Genomic DNA, 17,885 nt, shown 5'->3' on the forward strand with positions numbered 1-17,885 from the left:
GAGTTACTGGGGAAACGGAAGGAAGAGTGGTTGGTGGGAGATGGGAGGAGGGGACAAAGGCAGGGAGGTTGGACCCCTAGAGACGATTTCCACCTTACTCTAGGCCAATGCTGCAGCTGCTGCCCTGGACAAGAAGCAGAGGCTCTTTGACAAGATGCTGGCCGAGTGGCAGCAGAAGTGTGAGGAGTTGCAGGTGGAAGTGGACAGCTCGCAGAAGGAGTGCCGCATGTACATGACAGAGAGCTTCAAGATCAAGACTGCCTACGAGGAGTCTCTGGAGCATCTAGAGTCAGTGAAGAAGGAGAATAAGACCCTGCAGGGTGAGTCTGAGGGCAGGTGGATGGGATGGGCCTGTAGGGATGGGGACATAGCCAGATCCCCCATCATCCTGAGCACATCATCAGTTGAGTACCTGGCACACAGTAGGTGCTCAATAAGTGTTTGTTGACTGACCAGCAAGTGCTTTGTAGAAGCACTTCAGCATTCAGCAGTGTAATTTTAGGTGAGTTGCTTAATCTTTCTATGCTCCACTTTCCTCACCTATAAAATGAGGAAATAGCATGGTGGCTCATGCCTATAATCCCAGCACTTTGGGAGGCTGAGATGGGTGGAACACTTGAGATCAGAAGTTGGAGACCGGCCTCACCAACATGGTGAAACCCCGTCTCTACTAAAAATATGAAAAATTAGCCACGCATGGGAGCAGGCACCTGTATTCTTTTTTTTTTTTTTTCCTTTCTGTTGTATGTAGCCTGTAGACCCAGCTACTTGGGAGGCTGAAGCAGGAGAATTGCTTGAACCAGGGTGGGAGGAGGAGGTGGGGGCTAGAGGTTGCAGTGAACCGAAATGCCACTGTACTCCAGCCTGGGCAACAGAGAAACACTATGTCTCAAAAAATAAAAATAAAATAATTCTACCTTCCTTAAAAGGTGGTCATGACATGAAATAAGATTATGGGCTGGGCACAGTGGCTCATGCCTGTAACCCAACACTTTGGGAGGCCAAGGTGGGGGGGCAGATCACCTGAGGTCAGGAGTTCGAGACCAGCCTGACCAACATGGAGAAATCCTGCCTCTACTAAAAACACAAAATTAGCTGGGCATGGTGGCACATGCCTGCAATCACAGCTACTCTGGAGGCTGAGGCAAGAGAATCACTTCAACCCAGGAAGCAGAGGTTGTAGTGGGCCAAGATTGCGCCATTGCACTCCAGCCTGGGCAACAAGAGTGAAACTCCGCCTCAAGAAAAAAAAAAAGATTATGGCCAGATGTGGTGGCTCATATCTACAATACCAGCACTTTGAGAGACCTGCTTCTTGCCCCAATGGAGGAATGACTGTGCCACCTGCCATGACCCTGGAATGCTGAGTCTTACTAACATGAATATTTTTATCTCAGAGGAGATAAAGGATCTCATTGATCAGCTGGGTGAGGGAGGAAGGAGTGTGCATGAGCTGCAGAAGTTGAAGAAAAAATTGGAGATGGAAAAGGAAGAACTCCAGGTGGCGCTGGAAGAAGCTGAGTCTTCCCTGGAGGTACTGTGGGGCCATCACCTTGGGGACTGTGGACCCTTGGCCAGGCACTGCACACCTTCTTGGCCAGAAAGACTAATGTTTTTATTCCTGGTAGGTTGAAGAAAGCAAAGTGATTCGAATTCAGTTGGAACTGGCTCAAGTTAAAGCTGACATTGACCGGAGAATCCATGAGAAAGAAGAAGAATTTGAGGCTACCAGGTACGGAGCTGGTGGGATGGGAGGCTGACTCTTTTTTTTTTTTTTTTTTTTTTTTTGAGACGGAGTTTCGCTCTTGTTACCCAGGCTGGAGTGCAATGGCGCGATCTCGGCTCACCGCAACCTCCGCCTCCTGGGTTCAGGCAATTCTCCTGCCTCAGCCTCCTGAGTAGCTGGGATTACAGGCACGCACCACCATGCCCAGCTATTTTTTTTGTATTTTTAGTAGAGACGGGGTTTCACCATGTTGACCAGGATGGTCTCGATCTCTTGACCTTGTGATCCACCCGCCTCGGCCTCCCAAAGTGCTGGGATTACAGGCTTGAGCCACCGCGCCCGGCCGGGAGGCTGACTCTTAAGCAGTGTGATGGAGCAGAGTCCAGAAACCCGGGTCTCTCCCACCTACTAGTCATGTGACCTTGGGCAATTCAGGTGAACTGCTCTGAACCTTAGTTTCCTCATCTGTGAATTGGAAATAAAGACTGTACTTCATACTGCTGTTTTCACTCTGGTTTACTAACACTTTGGGTTTTTTTGGATTTTTTTTTTTTTTTTTTTTTTTTTTTTTGAGACAGAGTGTTGATCTGTTGCTCAGGCTGGAGTGTAGTGGTGCAATCATGGCTCACTGCAACCTCTGCCTCCTGGGTTCAAGCAATTCTCCTGCCTCAGCCTCCCAAGTAGCTTGGATTACAGATGCATGCATGCCACTGTGCCCAGCTAATTTTTGTATTTTTAGTAGAGACAGGCTTTCACCGCCAGGAAGGTCTTGAACTCCTAACCTCAAGTGATCCACCCACCTCAGCCTCCCAAAGTGCTGGAATTACAGGCAAGAGCCACCACACCGGCCCATGAACACTTTAGCATGTAGTATTTTAGCCATGATCACTAATGAAGCAGAGCACCTGTTACGTGCTCACTGGCTTTTTGTATATTTTCTTTGGAGAAAAGTCTGTTGTTACTGGATTGCTTCTTTTTATTGTTGAGTTGTAAGAGTTCTTTACATATTCTGGACACTAGACTCCTATCACATTTGATTCACAGATATTTTTTCCCATTCCATGGGTTGTCTTGTCACTTTCTTACAGGTGTCTTGTTGAAGCACAAAAGTTATTTAATTTTGGCTGGGCGCAGTGGCTGACACCTGTAATCGTAGCACTCTGGGAGGCTGAGATGGAAGGATTGTTGGAGGCCAGGAGTTCACGACCAGCCTATGAGACACCATTTCTAATAAAAAGAAAAGAAAAAAGTTTTTTAATCTTGAAAAAGTCCAGTATTTTTCATTTGGTCACATGCTTTAGAGGTCATATCTAAAGACCCATTGCCTAATCCAGTCACAAAAATTGACGCATGTATTTCATTTGAAGAGTTGTATAGTTTTAGCTCTATTTAGGGCTTTGATGCATCTTGGGTTAATTTTTGTATATGGTGTGAGATAGGGGTTCAACTTTATTCTTTTGCATGTGGATATCTAGTTCTCCCAGCACTATTTGTTGAAAAGACTTTTCTAACCATTGAATGGTCTTGGTACTTATGTTGAAAATGAATTGACCATAAATGTGAAAGTGCCTTTCCAGAATCTCAATTCTATTCCATTGATATATATGTCTATCTTATACTAGGACCACACTATCTTCATTACTTTAGCTCTGTAATAAGCTTTGAAATTGGGAAGTGTGTATCATACAAATTTGTTCTTCATTTCAAGATTTTTTTGTTTTTGTTATTCTGGGTCTCTCACATTTCCATGTACGTTTTAGGACCAGTCTGTGAATTTCTGCAAAGAATGAGCTGGAATTCTGATAGGGATTGTGTCAAATCTGTAGATCAATTTGAGGATTATTGCCACCTTAACAATATTAAGTCTTCTGACACATGAGCATATATCTCTTTTTGTTTATTTACATCTTCCTTAGTTTTTTTCAAAAATGTTTTACACTTTGTGCTTATATTTATTTTTTAAGTCAAAGTGAATTACTATTTCATTCACTTTGGGGGATGTGATAATACCCTCTCACATATATGGAAATTGAAAACAACTCAAGATGCTCTAAACCCAACAATGTGCCTGCAAGTAGTGGGCATTGAGGGGTGGAACTGAGGTGAGCACAGTGAGGGATGGGGATTTCTGAAAAGGCAGGTGACAGGGTCTTTTTTTTTTTTTTTAATTTTTTTTAGTCTGCTGCAGGAGACAGGGTCTTTATGTGACAACCATGTATTTGCCTCAATTCAGCAAGTGTTTAGAATGCTTATCTCCTTGGTCTCCTGTAAAGGGAGATTAGTACAGCTTATATGATGGTTTTATGGAAATACTTACGTTGATTACAATATAATTATTATACACACAACCCTAGCCTGGGCAATATGTCAAAACCTCATCTTTCCAAAAAAAAAAAAAATTCAAAAATTAGCCAGGTGTGGTGGCACACACCTCCCGAGTAGTCCCAGCTACTCAGGAAGCTGAGGTGGAAGGATTGCTTGAGCCCATGAGGTCGAGGCTGCAGTGAGCCAAGATTGTACCACTGTGCTCCAGCCTGGGAAACAAAGTATGACCCTGTCTCAAAAGATATATATATATAAATATAAATAAAGACAATCAGTTGATGATTGTTGTTTTGAAGAGAAATATAAACCTGACTTGCACGGCCAAAGCTCACATTCTGTAATGGTAAAACCAGGCACTTTAGCATCTGGATTTGAATCATAACTCCATTCTGGGCCAAATGCATGACCTTTGGCATGTTTTCAGCATCTGAGAGCCTCAGTGTTTTTGCAGGGCTGGTTGAAATGTTAAATGAAGTGGGATTATATAAGATATGTGGGAAACGTTCAGTAAATATGACCTTACTGGCCAGGCACAGTGGCTCACACCTGTAATCCCAGCACTTTGGGAGGCTGAGGTGGGAGGATCGCCAAAAAAAAAAAAAAAATAGCTTGGCATAGGGGCATGGCCTGTAGTCCCAGTTACTCAGGAGGCTGAGATGAGAAGATTACTTGAGCCCTGGGGTTTGAGGCTGCAGTGAGCTATGATCACACTACTACACCACCACAGAATGATGGTTTTTCCATTACAGCCTGAGCCACAGAGTGAGACCTTGTCTCTAAAACAGCAAAATGACCTTCCTTTTATTTCCCCAAAGCATAAAATCCTCATCCCTGCCTTGTACCTTTTTAAGGGTTTAATTTCACAACATGGTGGTTGTACTCATGCTGGTGCTGAGACCTCTTCCCAAGAAAGGTTTAGCGCAGACTGAACAGCCAGCGGAGTATGCCAAGGTCTTCTCTGCTTGGACTTACAGGAAGAACCACCAGCGGGCAATTGAGTCCTTGCAGGCCAGCCTGGAGGCAGAGGCCAAGGGCCGGGCAGAGGCACTTCGGCTCAAGAAGAAGATGGAGACAGACCTGAATGAGATGGAAATCCAGCTGGACCATGCCAACAAGAACAACAGCGAACTTGTAAAGACATTGAAAAGGCTGCAACAGCAAATTAAGGTAGTGATCTGCGAGGAGAAACTAGGTACAAGGCAGACCATTATCAGTTGAGTCTGAAGGCCTAAAGGGAACTAACTGAATGCATGTCTTCAGCCAGGATAAAGGCATAAGATTGAGAATGTGGGGTGGCTGGCAATCCAGGGAACAGGAGTTTTGGGGACTATATAAATAAGAGGCCCCCACCACCAAAAGTCGATTCCAGACAACTGGAAAGATAGACCAAAGGAGGGAAACATGAAGTTAGGCCTGTCTTGATTATTGATTGACTGACTGATTGACTGAGATGAAATTTCACTGTTGTTGCCCAGGCTAGAGTGCAGTATCGAGAGATCTCAGCTCATTGCAACCTCCGCTCCCAGGTTCAAGCAATTCTCCTGCCTCAGTCTCCCGAGTACCTGGGATTATGGGTGCCCACCAATACACCTGGCTAATTTTTGTATTTTTAATAGAGAGGGGGTTTCACCACATTGGCCAGTCTGGTCTTGAACACCTGACCTCAGGTGATTTGCCCGCCTTGGCCTCCCAAAGTGCTGGGATTACAGGCGTGAGCCATCACACCCAGCCCCATTTTGATTTGTAAAATCATGTTTTTCTTATTATAAACTATTTCAGACATAGAGAAATGAAGAACACAACAAAACTCATATACCCACTACTTGCCTTAAAAAATAAACAGGCCGGGTGCAGTGGCACATGCCTGTAATCCCAGCACCTTGGGAGGCCGACGTGGGTGGATCACGAGGTCAGAAGTTCAAGACCAGCCAGGCCAACATGGTGAAACCCCGTCTCTAAAAAAATAAAAATAAATAAAAATAAACACAAACAGAGCTGAAGATCCCTTTATAATCACTCCATTATGAGGCTGGTCTTTACAGCATACACAGCCAGAATCACACATCCAACACTTGCCAACTGGAGATGTGCCCTAACTAGGCACTGTTTTAGGTGTCCAAGAGTAGACAAGACAATACTGGGCACACTTGGTGTTCACATGTAGGCCCAGTTACTCAGGAGGCTGAGGACAGAGGATCGCTTGAGGCCAGGAGTTCATGACCAGCCCAGGTAGCATAGCGAGACCCCATCTCCACAAAAAAACAAAATTAGCTGAGCATGGTGGTGTGTGCCTGTAGTTCCAGCTACTCAGGAGGCTGAAGTGGGAGGATCACTTGAGGACAGGAATTGGAGGCTGCAGTAAGCTATGACTACATCACTGCACTCTAGCCTGGATGAGAGTGAGACCCTGTCTTAAAAACAAACAAACAAAAAACAGTGGACAAAACAGAGAAACATTATCCTGCAGATAGCAACAAAAATAAAACTGTAGTATTAAAACTGGTGATAAGTTCTATGGAGAAATAAGCAGACAGGCCAAATGCAGTGGCTCACACCTGCAATCCCAGTATTTTGGGAGGCCAAGGTGGTGTATCACTAGAGGTCAGGAGTTTAAGACCAACCTGAGCGACATGGTGATACCCGGTCTCTACTAAAAAATACAAAAATTAGCCGGGTGTGGTGGCAAAGCACCTGTAATCTCAGTTACTTGGGAAGCTGAGACAGGAAAATCACTTGAACCTGAGAGGTGGAGACTGCACTGAGCCAAGATAGCACCACTGCACTCCAGCCTAGGGCACAGAGACTCTGTCTCAATAAAAGAGAGAAATAAGAAGACAGAAGAGGTGGGGATTAGCCCAGCCGGGATTAGAATATGATTGTCAGAGGTCACTGGGGAGGCCTCCTTGAGAAGGCTGTGCTGGGAACACCAGGCGCTCTATTATAAGTAAAGGTTTGACTTCATGTTAGATAACTTCCTGGCTCCTGGCCCTGCTGAGGCTCCACCACACCATAAACTCCCCAAGAACAGGTCTGCTCCTCACTCTTCCTCTGTGGCCTCCCTGCCTGCCCAGTTTCCTGCCGAATCCAGTCGGTAAAGATCAGGGCGCCCTCAAGCCTGGCCACCCCCACATGGTACCACGGCCCAGGGTATGGGCTCAGACTGGGTCCCTGTGCCCCCCAGGACTTGCAGGTCCAGATGGATGAGGATGCCAGGCAGCACGAGGAGCTGCGGGAGCAGTACAACCTGCAGGAGCGGCGCCTGAGCCTGCTGCAGACGGAGCTGGAGGAGGTGCGCTCGGCCCTGGAGGGCAGCGAGCGTTCGCGAAAGCTGCTGGAGCAGGAGGTGGTGGAGATCACCGAGCGGCACAACGAGATCAACATCCAGGTAGGACAGGACTCCTGGGTCAGTGCCACTCGCACCCACACTCCAGGGGCTAGAGAGTGCTGGGGTAAGGCCAGGATGGTGCTCAAACCACATGAGTGCCCCTCAAAACTCAGAGGCAGGCAGTTCCCCCAACTCAGCAAATCCTCAAAACTCATCTGCAGAGCTTTTTGTAAAACTGTGATTTAAAAGTCCAGGATATAAAATATATCCCAGCATGGGCTGGGTGCAGTGGCTCATGCCTGTAATCCCAGCACTTTGTGAGGCCGAGGCGGGTGGATCACCTGAGGTCAGGAGTTTGAGACCAGCCTGGCCAACATGGGGAAACCCCATCTCTACTAAAAATACAAAAATTAGCCAGGCATAGTGGCGCGAACCTGTAATCCCACCTACACAGGAGGCTGAGGCAGGAGAACTGCTTGAACCAGGTAGGCAGAAGTTGCAGTGAGCCGAGATCATGCCACTGTACTCTAGCCTGGGTGACAGAGCGAGACTCCATCTCAAAAAAAAAAAAAAAAAAAGGGTATTATATATATTTTTTAATATATATGTATATATATATTTTATGTACGTATATATTTATATACGTGTATACATAATTTAGGTGTATATATATGTATATATGTGTATGTGTGTATATATATATGCACATACATAGACACACACACACACATAAATATATATACACATATATAAGCTGCTACTTGGGAGGCTGAGGCACAAGATCCCTTGAACCCCGGAGGTCAAGGCTGTAGTGAGCCAAGATCGCACCACTGCACTCCAGCCTGGGCAAAAGAACAAGACTTTTACTCAAAAATAAAAATAAAATATATCATCTTGGCCAGGCACAGTGGCTCACATCTGTAATCCCAGCACTATGGGAGCTAGAGCTGGGAGGATTGCTTGAGTTCAAGAGTTCAAGACCAACCTAGACAACATAGCCAAATCCTGTCTGTAAGAACATACGAAAAATTAGCTGGTGGTGTGCATCTGTAGTCCCAGGTACTCAGAAGGCTGAGGTGGGAGAATCGCTTCAGCCTAAGAGGTTGAGTCTGCAGTGAGCTGTGATTGCACCATTATACAATCCAGCCTGGGTGACAGAGCAAGATCCTGCTTTAAAAAAAAAAGGAGAGGGACCCTTACCCCATGCAGAGGGCACAGGGCCATTTCCTGTTGGGGTTTGGCAAGCAAGTCTGACAGAGGTCGCCTTCTTTCCTGGACACAGGAAGGGCCATGCAGAACCCTGGCTCATGGTGATATCTCCCTTTCTTCTTCCAGAACCAGAGCCTCCTTGTGGTCAAACGCAAGCTAGAATCAGATGTCCAGCGCATCTCCAACGAGCACGAGGAGCTCATCAGTGAGTTCCGCTCAGCAGACGAGAGGGCCAAGAAGGCCATGACGGATGTAAGTGCGTGTGTCCCTTGCTGCTGGCAGGCAGGCCCTGGGTACCTGCTGAGGACCAGGCTGCCTGGGCAGGAAGGCCCCCTTCTCCCCTCAGGGGCCACTGTGGACCCATGCATGGTGCCCTGCCAGGGAGAGTGTGGCCCAAGGCTTTTCTAAAAAGCCACACACATAAAAGTAAGAAAGAATTATAAGCTCTAGGTGATCATGTGAAAGATGACAGCACGAGGCCCAGGGTCTTACATCAAAGAAGCCATCAAAGTGGGCTCATCTGGGCAGGCTTTTTGGCAATGGGATGCATTAAAACAGCCTTGGGCTGGGCATGGTGACTCACGCCTGTAATCCCAGCACTTTGGGAGGCCAAGGCAGGAGGATTGCCTGAGGCCAGGATTTCAAGACCAGCCTGAGCAACATAGCAAGACCCTGTCTACTAAAAATGTTTAAAATTAGCCAGGCATTGTGGCACATGCCTGCAGTCCCAGCTACTCGGAAGGCTGAGATGGGAGGATCACCTGAGCCCAGGAGTTTGAGGTTGCAGTGAGTCATGATCCCACCACTGCACTGCAGCCTGGGTGACAAAATGAAACTCTGTGTCAAAACATGAAATAAAAACAGCAATAAAACAAAACAGTCTTGGGCCGGGTGCGGTGGCTCACACCTGCAATCCCAGCACTTTGGGAGGCTGAGGTGGGCAGATCACCTGAGGTCAGGAGTTCAAGACCAGATTCCCCTCCCCTCTCGGAGGTAAAGGAGAGCATAGGGCACCTCCTCCACCAAATCCCAACATGGAGAAACCCCATCTCTACTAAAAGTTATTTACAAAGTTAGCTAGACGTGGTGGCAGGCGCCTATAATCCTAGCTACTCGGGAGGCTGAGGCAGGTGAATCACTTGAACCGGGGAGGCAGAGGTTGCAGTGAGCTGAGATGATGCCATTGCACTCCAGCCTGGGCAACAAGAGCAAAACTGTCTCAAAAAAAAAATCAGCCTTGATGGAAGTGCTAGTAAAAGGAAGATGGATGAGCCCAAGGATGCAGAAGAGGATGTTGGCAAGATGTGCCCCCAAGTGCTCTCATCCCAGTATCCCTTTGGGTGTTCACACCAGCCTCGAGTGGTGGGTTCTATTTACTCCCCACTTTGAAGATGAAGGAATACAGATTTTCATCGTCAGACTCCTCTCACTTGATTGAAATCCCAGGAGTTCAGGAACACTGCTGTTCTATTTGTTGCTACCTCTCAAGAGCACAGGCCTGTGCCTGGTACACCATAGACCCTCATGAACATTTGTGGAATGAATTTAAGGAGAAAGGGGCTGAGAGGGGATTAGCAACGTGCTGAAGGTCACTCAGGGCTGGACACAGTCCTAGGTCTCCCAACTCCAGAGGCTGTGCTCTTCCCACCCTCCATGCTGTGCCCCTCGTGGAGGTGGCAGTCAGTTGTTAGGCTTGAGTGCTTCCAGCTGGTGGGAGTCTGGGGGGATGGGAGGCATGAGCTTGGCTTCCCCTCTCCTCTCAGGGGCAAAGGGGAGCACAGGGTACCCCCTCCACCAAACCCCAGCAGCATGTCAGTGGGGCTCCCCTTGTCAACCAATTGGTTTCCTAGAGACTGGGAGACAAGGTCTCACATCTCTCAAAGATGCTATGAACATGGGTAGCACCCAGCTCTAACTCCTGCTCTTCTCCTCCCCACCTGCAGGCTGCCCGCATGGCAGAAGAACTCCGGCAAGAGCAGGACCACTGCATGCACCTGGAGAAGATCAAGAAGAACTATGAGGTCACCATCAAAGACCTTCAGGCCAAGATGGAGGAGGCGGAGCAGCTGGCTCTGAAAGGCGGGAAGCGCACAATCATGAAGCTGGAGGCCAGGGTGAGGGCAATAAAGGGCTCAGCCAAGGGAGGAACGGCGATCTGGTGGGGGGCAAGGGGATGTGGGGTGCCTATCTTTTGCCAAAAACATGTCCTGTGTTTGATGAAGAATCGGGTTATGCAAGTGCTAGGAAAGCAGAGGAAATGGAAAGGACCAGGTGCAGTGGCTCATGCCTGTAATCTCAGCACTTTAAGAGGCCAAAGCAGGAGGATTGCTTGAGGCCAGGATTTTGAAACCAGCCTGGGCAACATAGTGAGACCTCCACCTCTACAAAAAAAAAGTTCAATTAGCTGGGTTTGGTGGCACATGCCTGTAGTTCCAGCTACTCAGGAGGCTGAGGTGGGAAGACAGCTTGAGCACAGGAGGTTGAGGCTGCCGTGAGATATGATAGCACTATTGCACTTCAGGCTGGGTGACAGAGCCAGACCCTGTCGCAAAAAAAAAAGAGAAAAGGCCGGGCTTGGTGACTCAAGCCTGTAATCCCAGCACTTTGGGAGGCCGAGGTGGGTGGATCATGAGGTCAAGAGATCAAGACCATCCTGGTCAACATGGTGAAACCCCGTCTCTACTAAAAAATACAAAAAATCGGCTGGGCATGGCGGCGCTTGCCTGTAATCCCAGCTACTCAGGAGGCTGAGGCAGGAGAATTGCCTGAACCCAGGAGGCGGAGGTTGCGGTGAGCTGAGATCGCACCATTGCACTCCAGCCTGGGTAACAAGAGTGAAACTCCGTCTCAAAAAAAAAAAAAAAAAAAAAAAGGAGAAAAGAAGGAAAAAAAGAAAGAAGGGAGGGAAAGAAAGAGAAAAGGAAATTGAGAGAAGAGCTCAAATTTCTCTCAAGTTCTCCTCTCCGCTTTCCCTCCCTGTCACCTTCCTCCCCAGAATGTCAGCCTCAAGCAGAGCAGTCCTCAATATTGTTCTGCCTTTTTTTTTTTTTGAGACGGAGTTTCGCTCTTGTTACCCAGGCTGGAGTGCAATGGCACGATCTCGGCTCACCGCAACCTCCGCCTCCTGGGTTCCGGCAATTCTCCTGCCTCAGCCTCCTGAGTAGCTGGGATTACAGGCACGCACCACCATGCCCAGCTGATTTTTTTTGTATTTTTAGTAGAGACGGGGTTTCACCATGTTGACCAGGATGGTCTCGATCTCTTGACCTTGTGATCCACCCGCCTCGGCCTCCCAAAGTGCTGTGATTACAGGCTTGAGCCACTGCGCCTGGCCTTGTTCTTGCCTTTTATTACTCACTGAAAGAACACAGGCCTTAGTCTTTACCCCATGAAATGCCAGAGCTGGAAGGGCCCAAAAGGTTCTGTCATTTTGTCTGACTCCCCAACCTCCCCGTTTCCCAGAGGAAGGAATTTGAGGCTCAAGGGAAAGCGTCTTACAACAACAGCATTGTCCGTATAAGGTAGAGCCCACCCGACTCTCCTGTCCAGGGTCCATCCCCTCACCTCTTGGCAGAAGGTGGACACTTTAGCCACAATGCCCCTGTCTGAGGCCACTGAGCTCTGAAGTTCAAAATTATGCATTCCAGGAGGCTGAGGTGGGAGGACCACTTGAGCACAGGAGGTTAAGGCTACAGTAAGCCATGATCATGCCACTGCCCTCCAGCCTGGGCAACAGAGTGGGACCCTGCCAGAAACACAAAAAACAAAACACACGCGCTGGCTCAGCCACATTCCTCTCTTCCTCCCACAGATCAAGGAACTAGAGACAGAGCTGGATGGGGAACAGAAACAGCACGTGGAAACGGTCAAGACGCTGCGTAAGAACGAGCGTCGCCTCAAAGAGCTGGTCTTCCAGACAGAGGAGGACCACAAGACCAACCAGCGCATGCAAGAGCTGGTGGAGAAGCTACAGAACAAGCTGAAGGTCTACAAGAGGCAGATCGAGGAGGCGGTGAGTGTCCATGCGCCTCCCTGCTCCTCCTTCCCTGATGCTTGTTTCTCAGTGCAAGTTGCCAGCCTTGCTGGGAATTAACCACAGGGAAAGAGGAAAGCATTGGCCCGAAGATGACTCTGCAAGGCTCACGTCCATGGTGTCTCCTCCTTGGAATCCAGTGGGTGGTAACGAGACACTATACACTGGAGATAAGAACTTGTAAAGAGGCCAGGCACGGTGGCTCATTCCTATAATCCCAGCACTTTGGGAGGCTGAGATGGGTGGATCACTTGAGGTCTGGAGTTTGAGACCAGCCTGGCCAACATGGAGAAACCCTTTCTCTACAAAAAATACAAAAAAAAAAAAAAAAAAAAAAAAAAAAATTAGCCAGGCATGGTGGCGGGTGCCTGTAATCCCAGCTACTCAGCAGGCTGAGGGAAGAGAATCACTTGAACCTGGGAAGCAGAGGTTGCAATTAGTAGAGGCCACGCCACTGCACTCCAGCCTGGGCAACAAAATGAGACTCCATCTAAAAAAAAACAAAAATTAAGCCGGGCGCGGTGGCTCAAGCCTGTAATCCCAGCACTTTGGGAGGCCGAGGCGGGTGGATCACGAGGTCGAGAGATCGAGACCATCCTGGTCAACATGGTGAAACCCCGTCTCTACTAAAAATACAAAACATTAGCTGGGCATGGTGGCACGTGCCTGTAATCCCAACTACTCAGGAGGCTGAGGCAGGAGAATTGCCTGAACCCAGGAGGCAGAGGTTGCGGTGAGCCGAGATCGCGCCATTGCACTCCAGCCTGGGTAACAAGAGCGAAACTCCGTCTCAAAAAAAAAAAAAAAAAAAAAAAAAAAAAATTGTAAAACAAGTGGACTCTTAGACGACCCACAGAACTAATAAAAATGCACATTTAAGCCAGGCACGGTGGCTCACGCTTATAATCCCAGCATGTTGGGAGGCTCAGGTGGGAGGATGACGAAGTCAGGAGTTCTAGACCAGCCTGGCCAATATGGTGAAACCCTGTCTCTACTAAAAATACAATAATTAGCCGGGCGTGATGTCACACACCTGTAATCCCAACTACTCAGGAGACTAAGGCAGGAGAATCACTTGAACCTAGGACGCAGAGGTTACAGTGAGCCAAGATTGTGTCACTGCACTCCAGCCTGGGTGACAAAGCAAGACTCTGCCTCAAAACAAACAAACAAACAAACACATGCACATTTAGGCTGGCACAATGGCTCACACCTATAATCCCAGCACTTTGGGAGGCCAAAACAGGTGGATCACCTGAGGTCAGGAGTTGGAGACCAGCCTGCCAAACATGGTGAAACCCCATCTCTATTAAAAATACAAAAATTAGCCAGGTGTGGTAGTACACACCTATAGTCCCAGCTACTCAGGAGACTGAGACAGGAGAATCGCTTGAACCTGGAAGGCAGAGGCTACAGTGAGCTGAGATTGCACCACTGCACTCCAGCCTGGGCAACAGAGCAAGACTCTGAGTTTCAAAAAAAAAATGCACATCTAACCAGAACCAGCCACGTTTATGCCCCATTTCCCGCTGTGCCTTTGTCACAGGAGGACCAGGCCAACCAGACCCTGGCTCGATATAGGAAGACAGTACATGAGCTGGATGACGCCGAGGAGCGGGCCGGCATAGCAGAAACCGCCCTAAACAAGCTGCGCACCAGACACCGCGTGGCCGGCAAGGGCATCACCTCCGTGGAGATCATCCAGGTGTCCAAGACAGGCACCTCAAAAACCCTTTCTGAGGAGTGAGGCCCTCCGTGTCCTAGGCCACAGCCGGTAGGTGTGGACTCCACTCTGGATGACCTCACTCACAGCGCTCTTTCCCTGCACCAGCTTTGCTCCTAGTAGTGGTACTATGTGGCCCAGCTGTGGTCCCCCTGCTCCCTAGCTCCAGTCTTTGTCATACCCAGTCTCATGCAACAGGAACCTAAAGCTCTTCCCCTGCCTCTTCAGCTGCAACACTCCTCTAGATTCTCGCAGCCCTCAGGTGGGGTGCTGTTCACCTGTATCACAGGTGCTGGCCGACCTGATGTTCCCCCATCTGCATGGAAGGGCAGTTTCCACATGTGATGCCACTTGACACTAGCCCTGGAACCTAGGTGCTTGGTACCAGTCACAGGGACATCCACAAGTTTATGGCAAGGTGTGTTCATCTTTTGCATCCCCCACAATATCATTCTTCACTGGAGATTTCATCAATCCTGGTGGAATTCAGGCCTCTAACACTAAGAAAATTATAATTATCATCATAGCTACCATTTCTTGAGCACTGAGTGCAGGTGGGATTTTAGGGTAACAATTTAAAAAACAGTCCTTATTCCCCTTAATTCAGAACTAACCAAGGACAAAAAATGTTGGTGATATCATATATAAAAGTTAAAATAGGCTGGGCGCAGTAGCTCCTGCCTATCAATCTTAGTTCTTTGGGAGGCTGAGGTAGGAAGATGGTTTAGGCCCAGGAGTTCAAGACCAGCCTGGGGAACACAGTGAAACCCTGTCTCTACAAAAATTTTTAAAAAAAGCCGGGCGCGGTGGCTCAAGCCTGTAATCCCAGCACTTTGGGAGGCTGAGGCGGGTGGATCACGAGGTCGAGAGATCGAGACCATCCTGGTCAACATGGTGAAACCCCGTCTCTACTAAAGATACAAAAAATTAGCTGGGCATGGTGGCACGAGCCTGTAATCCCAGCTACTCAGGAGGCTGAGGCAGGAGAACTGCCTGAGCCCAGGAGGCGGAGGTTGCGGTGAGCCGAGATCGCGCCATTGCACTCCAGCCTGGGTAACAAGAGCGAAACTCCGTCTCAAAAAAAAAAAAAAAAAAAAAAAAAAAAAATTTAAAAAAAAAAAAAAAAAGCCAGCCATGGTGGTGCACACCTGTAGTCCCAGTTACTTGAGAGGCTGAGACAAGAGGATCCCTTGAGCCCAGGAGTCCGAGGTTACAATGATCTATGATCACATCACTGCATTCCAGCCTGGGCAACAGAATGAGGCCCCATCTCAAAGAAAAAAAAGTCGAAATACCAGTTTTATTATGCCATAGTTCTAGATTGAGGATGTGGCTTTCACAAGTGTCCACTATAGGCAACCTCGTACTTTGCCTCAAAATTAAAGACACCTGAAACCCCAACTCTACTAAAAATACAAAATTAGCCAGGCATGGTAGCTCATGCCTATAATCCTAGCACTTTGGGAGGCCAAGGCGGGTGGATCACCTGAGGTCAGGAGTTCAAGACCAGCCTGGCCAACATGGCAGAACCCTGTCTCTTTAAAACAAACAAACAAATACAAAATTAGCCAGGCATGGTGGCACATGCTTGTAATCCCGGCTATTTGGGAGGCTGAGGTACTAGAATTGCTTGAAGCCAGGAGGCAGAGGTTGCAGTGAGCCAGCTGAGATCACGCCACTGCACTCTAGCCCGGGCAATAGATCAAGACTCCATCTCCAAAAAAAAAAAAAGATAACCTGCAGAACTGAACAACTACAGGCTTGATCCCTGGGGAGCAGCCACTATTCCCAGTAGAGGAACAATCATAATTCATCATCCCTGGGAGTAGATCTAAAAAGAGAGATTAGATGGAGCTCAGTCCTGCCTTCCTGGTTCCTTATTCCAAAAACAAAATCAATCACTCCTTTTCCATGGACAGAAGCAAAAGAAAAGTGAGGAATAAGGCACAGAACATGATTCTGGAGGAGTGGATCCCAAAACGTGGTCCTGAGACCAGCAGCATCAGTGTCGCCTTGGACGTTCTTAGAGATGCCTATTCTTAGGCCTGGCTCCAGACCTACTGCATCAGCAGCTCTGGGGGTGGGCCTGGCATTTGCAGTTTAGCAAGCCCTCCAGGTGACTCACAAGTGTGACTGAATTTGAGAACCACCCAGAAACATGGAGCCAGGGTACGGAGAGTTCTCCTTTAACAAGAGCCAAGTGCTAAGAAAGAGAAGAAAACTCAAAGGGCTGGGCACAGTGGCTCACACCTCTAATTCCAACATTTTGGGAGGCCAAGGCAGGAGAATCACTTGAGGCCAGAAGTTCAAGACCAGCCTGGGCAAGATAGCACAACCCCATCTCTGCAAAATATGTAAAAAGTTAGCATGGTGGTGGCTAAGTGCATGGAAAATGCTTTTCACTCTCTTTTTTACCCTACAAGGTAGGTATAAATATTCCCATTTGTCAGGTGAGGAAAATGAGCTTGGAGAAGTTCAGTGACTTGTTCATGGTCATAAACACCCTGTGCTATAAAAAGGCAAGTTATCTTTTATTTGAGTTCCTGTGGAGATTGATACAGTTGCCCTCTGTGTGGGATTAACCAGGGCAGCCAAAAATCAATGACTTGGTTCACTCAGGGAGGCAGGGTGGGGCTGAACCTAAGCACTGACCTTCATAGCTTCTAGGAACTATATTTGGCCTCACTGAGTCAACATATTGTTGAATGAAACCCCTGCTGAGGAGGGTAAGTTTCCCTGCTCAGTTATGATTTGTTGTCTTTCAGTAATGGTGGTCAGACTGGGTTTTAGCCAAAAGCAATAACCCTATTAACTTTTGATTCGAAGCTGAACCTTATCTGACCATTTGCTTAGGGAGGAGATAAAATATGGGGCACAGAATCTTTTTCTGAACCCTCTAACCCTGAAATAATGGTTAGCTCAGGAAGTTAAGGAAATCAGAGGCTTGTCTCTGTATTAATGTGTAACCATCTCCTTTCAGGGCAAAAACCTCAAAGGGATTCCACCCACTGAGCTCTGACCTAGGTGGGGACTACTCATGAGTAGTCACGCCCAGACTCAGGAGGCAGTTCAGCTCCTTCCACCAAGTCTTAGGCTCCAGGATTAGACATCCTTTAAAGCAGGGCCCTGCCCTGGCTTGGCTGGACCTGGTACAATTGCTCTGTCAAAGCAAGGATCTATTTCCATACCATGCCATCAGGCTGCCATCCTGCCACCAGCACTCTGGGGTGATGAGGCTGTGTCTCTGGGGTCTACTTTCCATGTCCTGATCTGTCTTTTTTTTTTTTTTTAAATAAGCCAGGCATGGTGGCAGGTGCTTGTAATCCCAGCTACTCAGGAGGCTGAGGCAGAAGAATCGCTTGAACCTGGGAGGCAGAGGTTGCAGTGAGCCAAGATCATGCCATTGCACTCCAGTCTGGGCAACAACAGCAAGACTCCGTCTCAAAAAAAAAAAAAATTTTTAATAAACTAAAAAAAAACATTTTAAACATAAAAATAAAATATTTTAACAAAAATGTAAGAGAATAAATAAAATCCTTCACCA

At 47.9% G+C, this 17,885-nt stretch overlaps 1 protein-coding gene across 1 annotated transcript in view; it reads left to right on the forward strand.

Annotated features, from left to right (window-relative positions):
- Nucleotides 1–14,365, forward strand: part of MYH16 (myosin heavy chain 16) — a 47,548-nt gene extending 33,183 nt beyond the window's left edge. The window contains exons 16-24 of the mRNA XM_074390701.1: nucleotides 104–320; nucleotides 1,398–1,534; nucleotides 1,629–1,732; nucleotides 5,026–5,218; nucleotides 7,233–7,436; nucleotides 8,712–8,837; nucleotides 10,529–10,699; nucleotides 12,397–12,597; nucleotides 14,165–14,365. Coding sequence (XP_074246802.1) covers nucleotides 104–320; nucleotides 1,398–1,534; nucleotides 1,629–1,732; nucleotides 5,026–5,218; nucleotides 7,233–7,436; nucleotides 8,712–8,837; nucleotides 10,529–10,699; nucleotides 12,397–12,597; nucleotides 14,165–14,365 — 1,554 coding nt within the window. The remainder of the gene's footprint in view (nucleotides 1–103; nucleotides 321–1,397; nucleotides 1,535–1,628; nucleotides 1,733–5,025; nucleotides 5,219–7,232; nucleotides 7,437–8,711; nucleotides 8,838–10,528; nucleotides 10,700–12,396; nucleotides 12,598–14,164) is intronic.
- Nucleotides 14,366–17,885: the final 3,520 nt, after the last annotated feature.

This window comes from Saimiri boliviensis, chromosome 20, assembly GCF_048565385.1.
Source record: "Saimiri boliviensis isolate mSaiBol1 chromosome 20, mSaiBol1.pri, whole genome shotgun sequence".
Lineage (NCBI taxonomy): Eukaryota > Metazoa > Chordata > Mammalia > Primates > Cebidae > Saimiri > Saimiri boliviensis.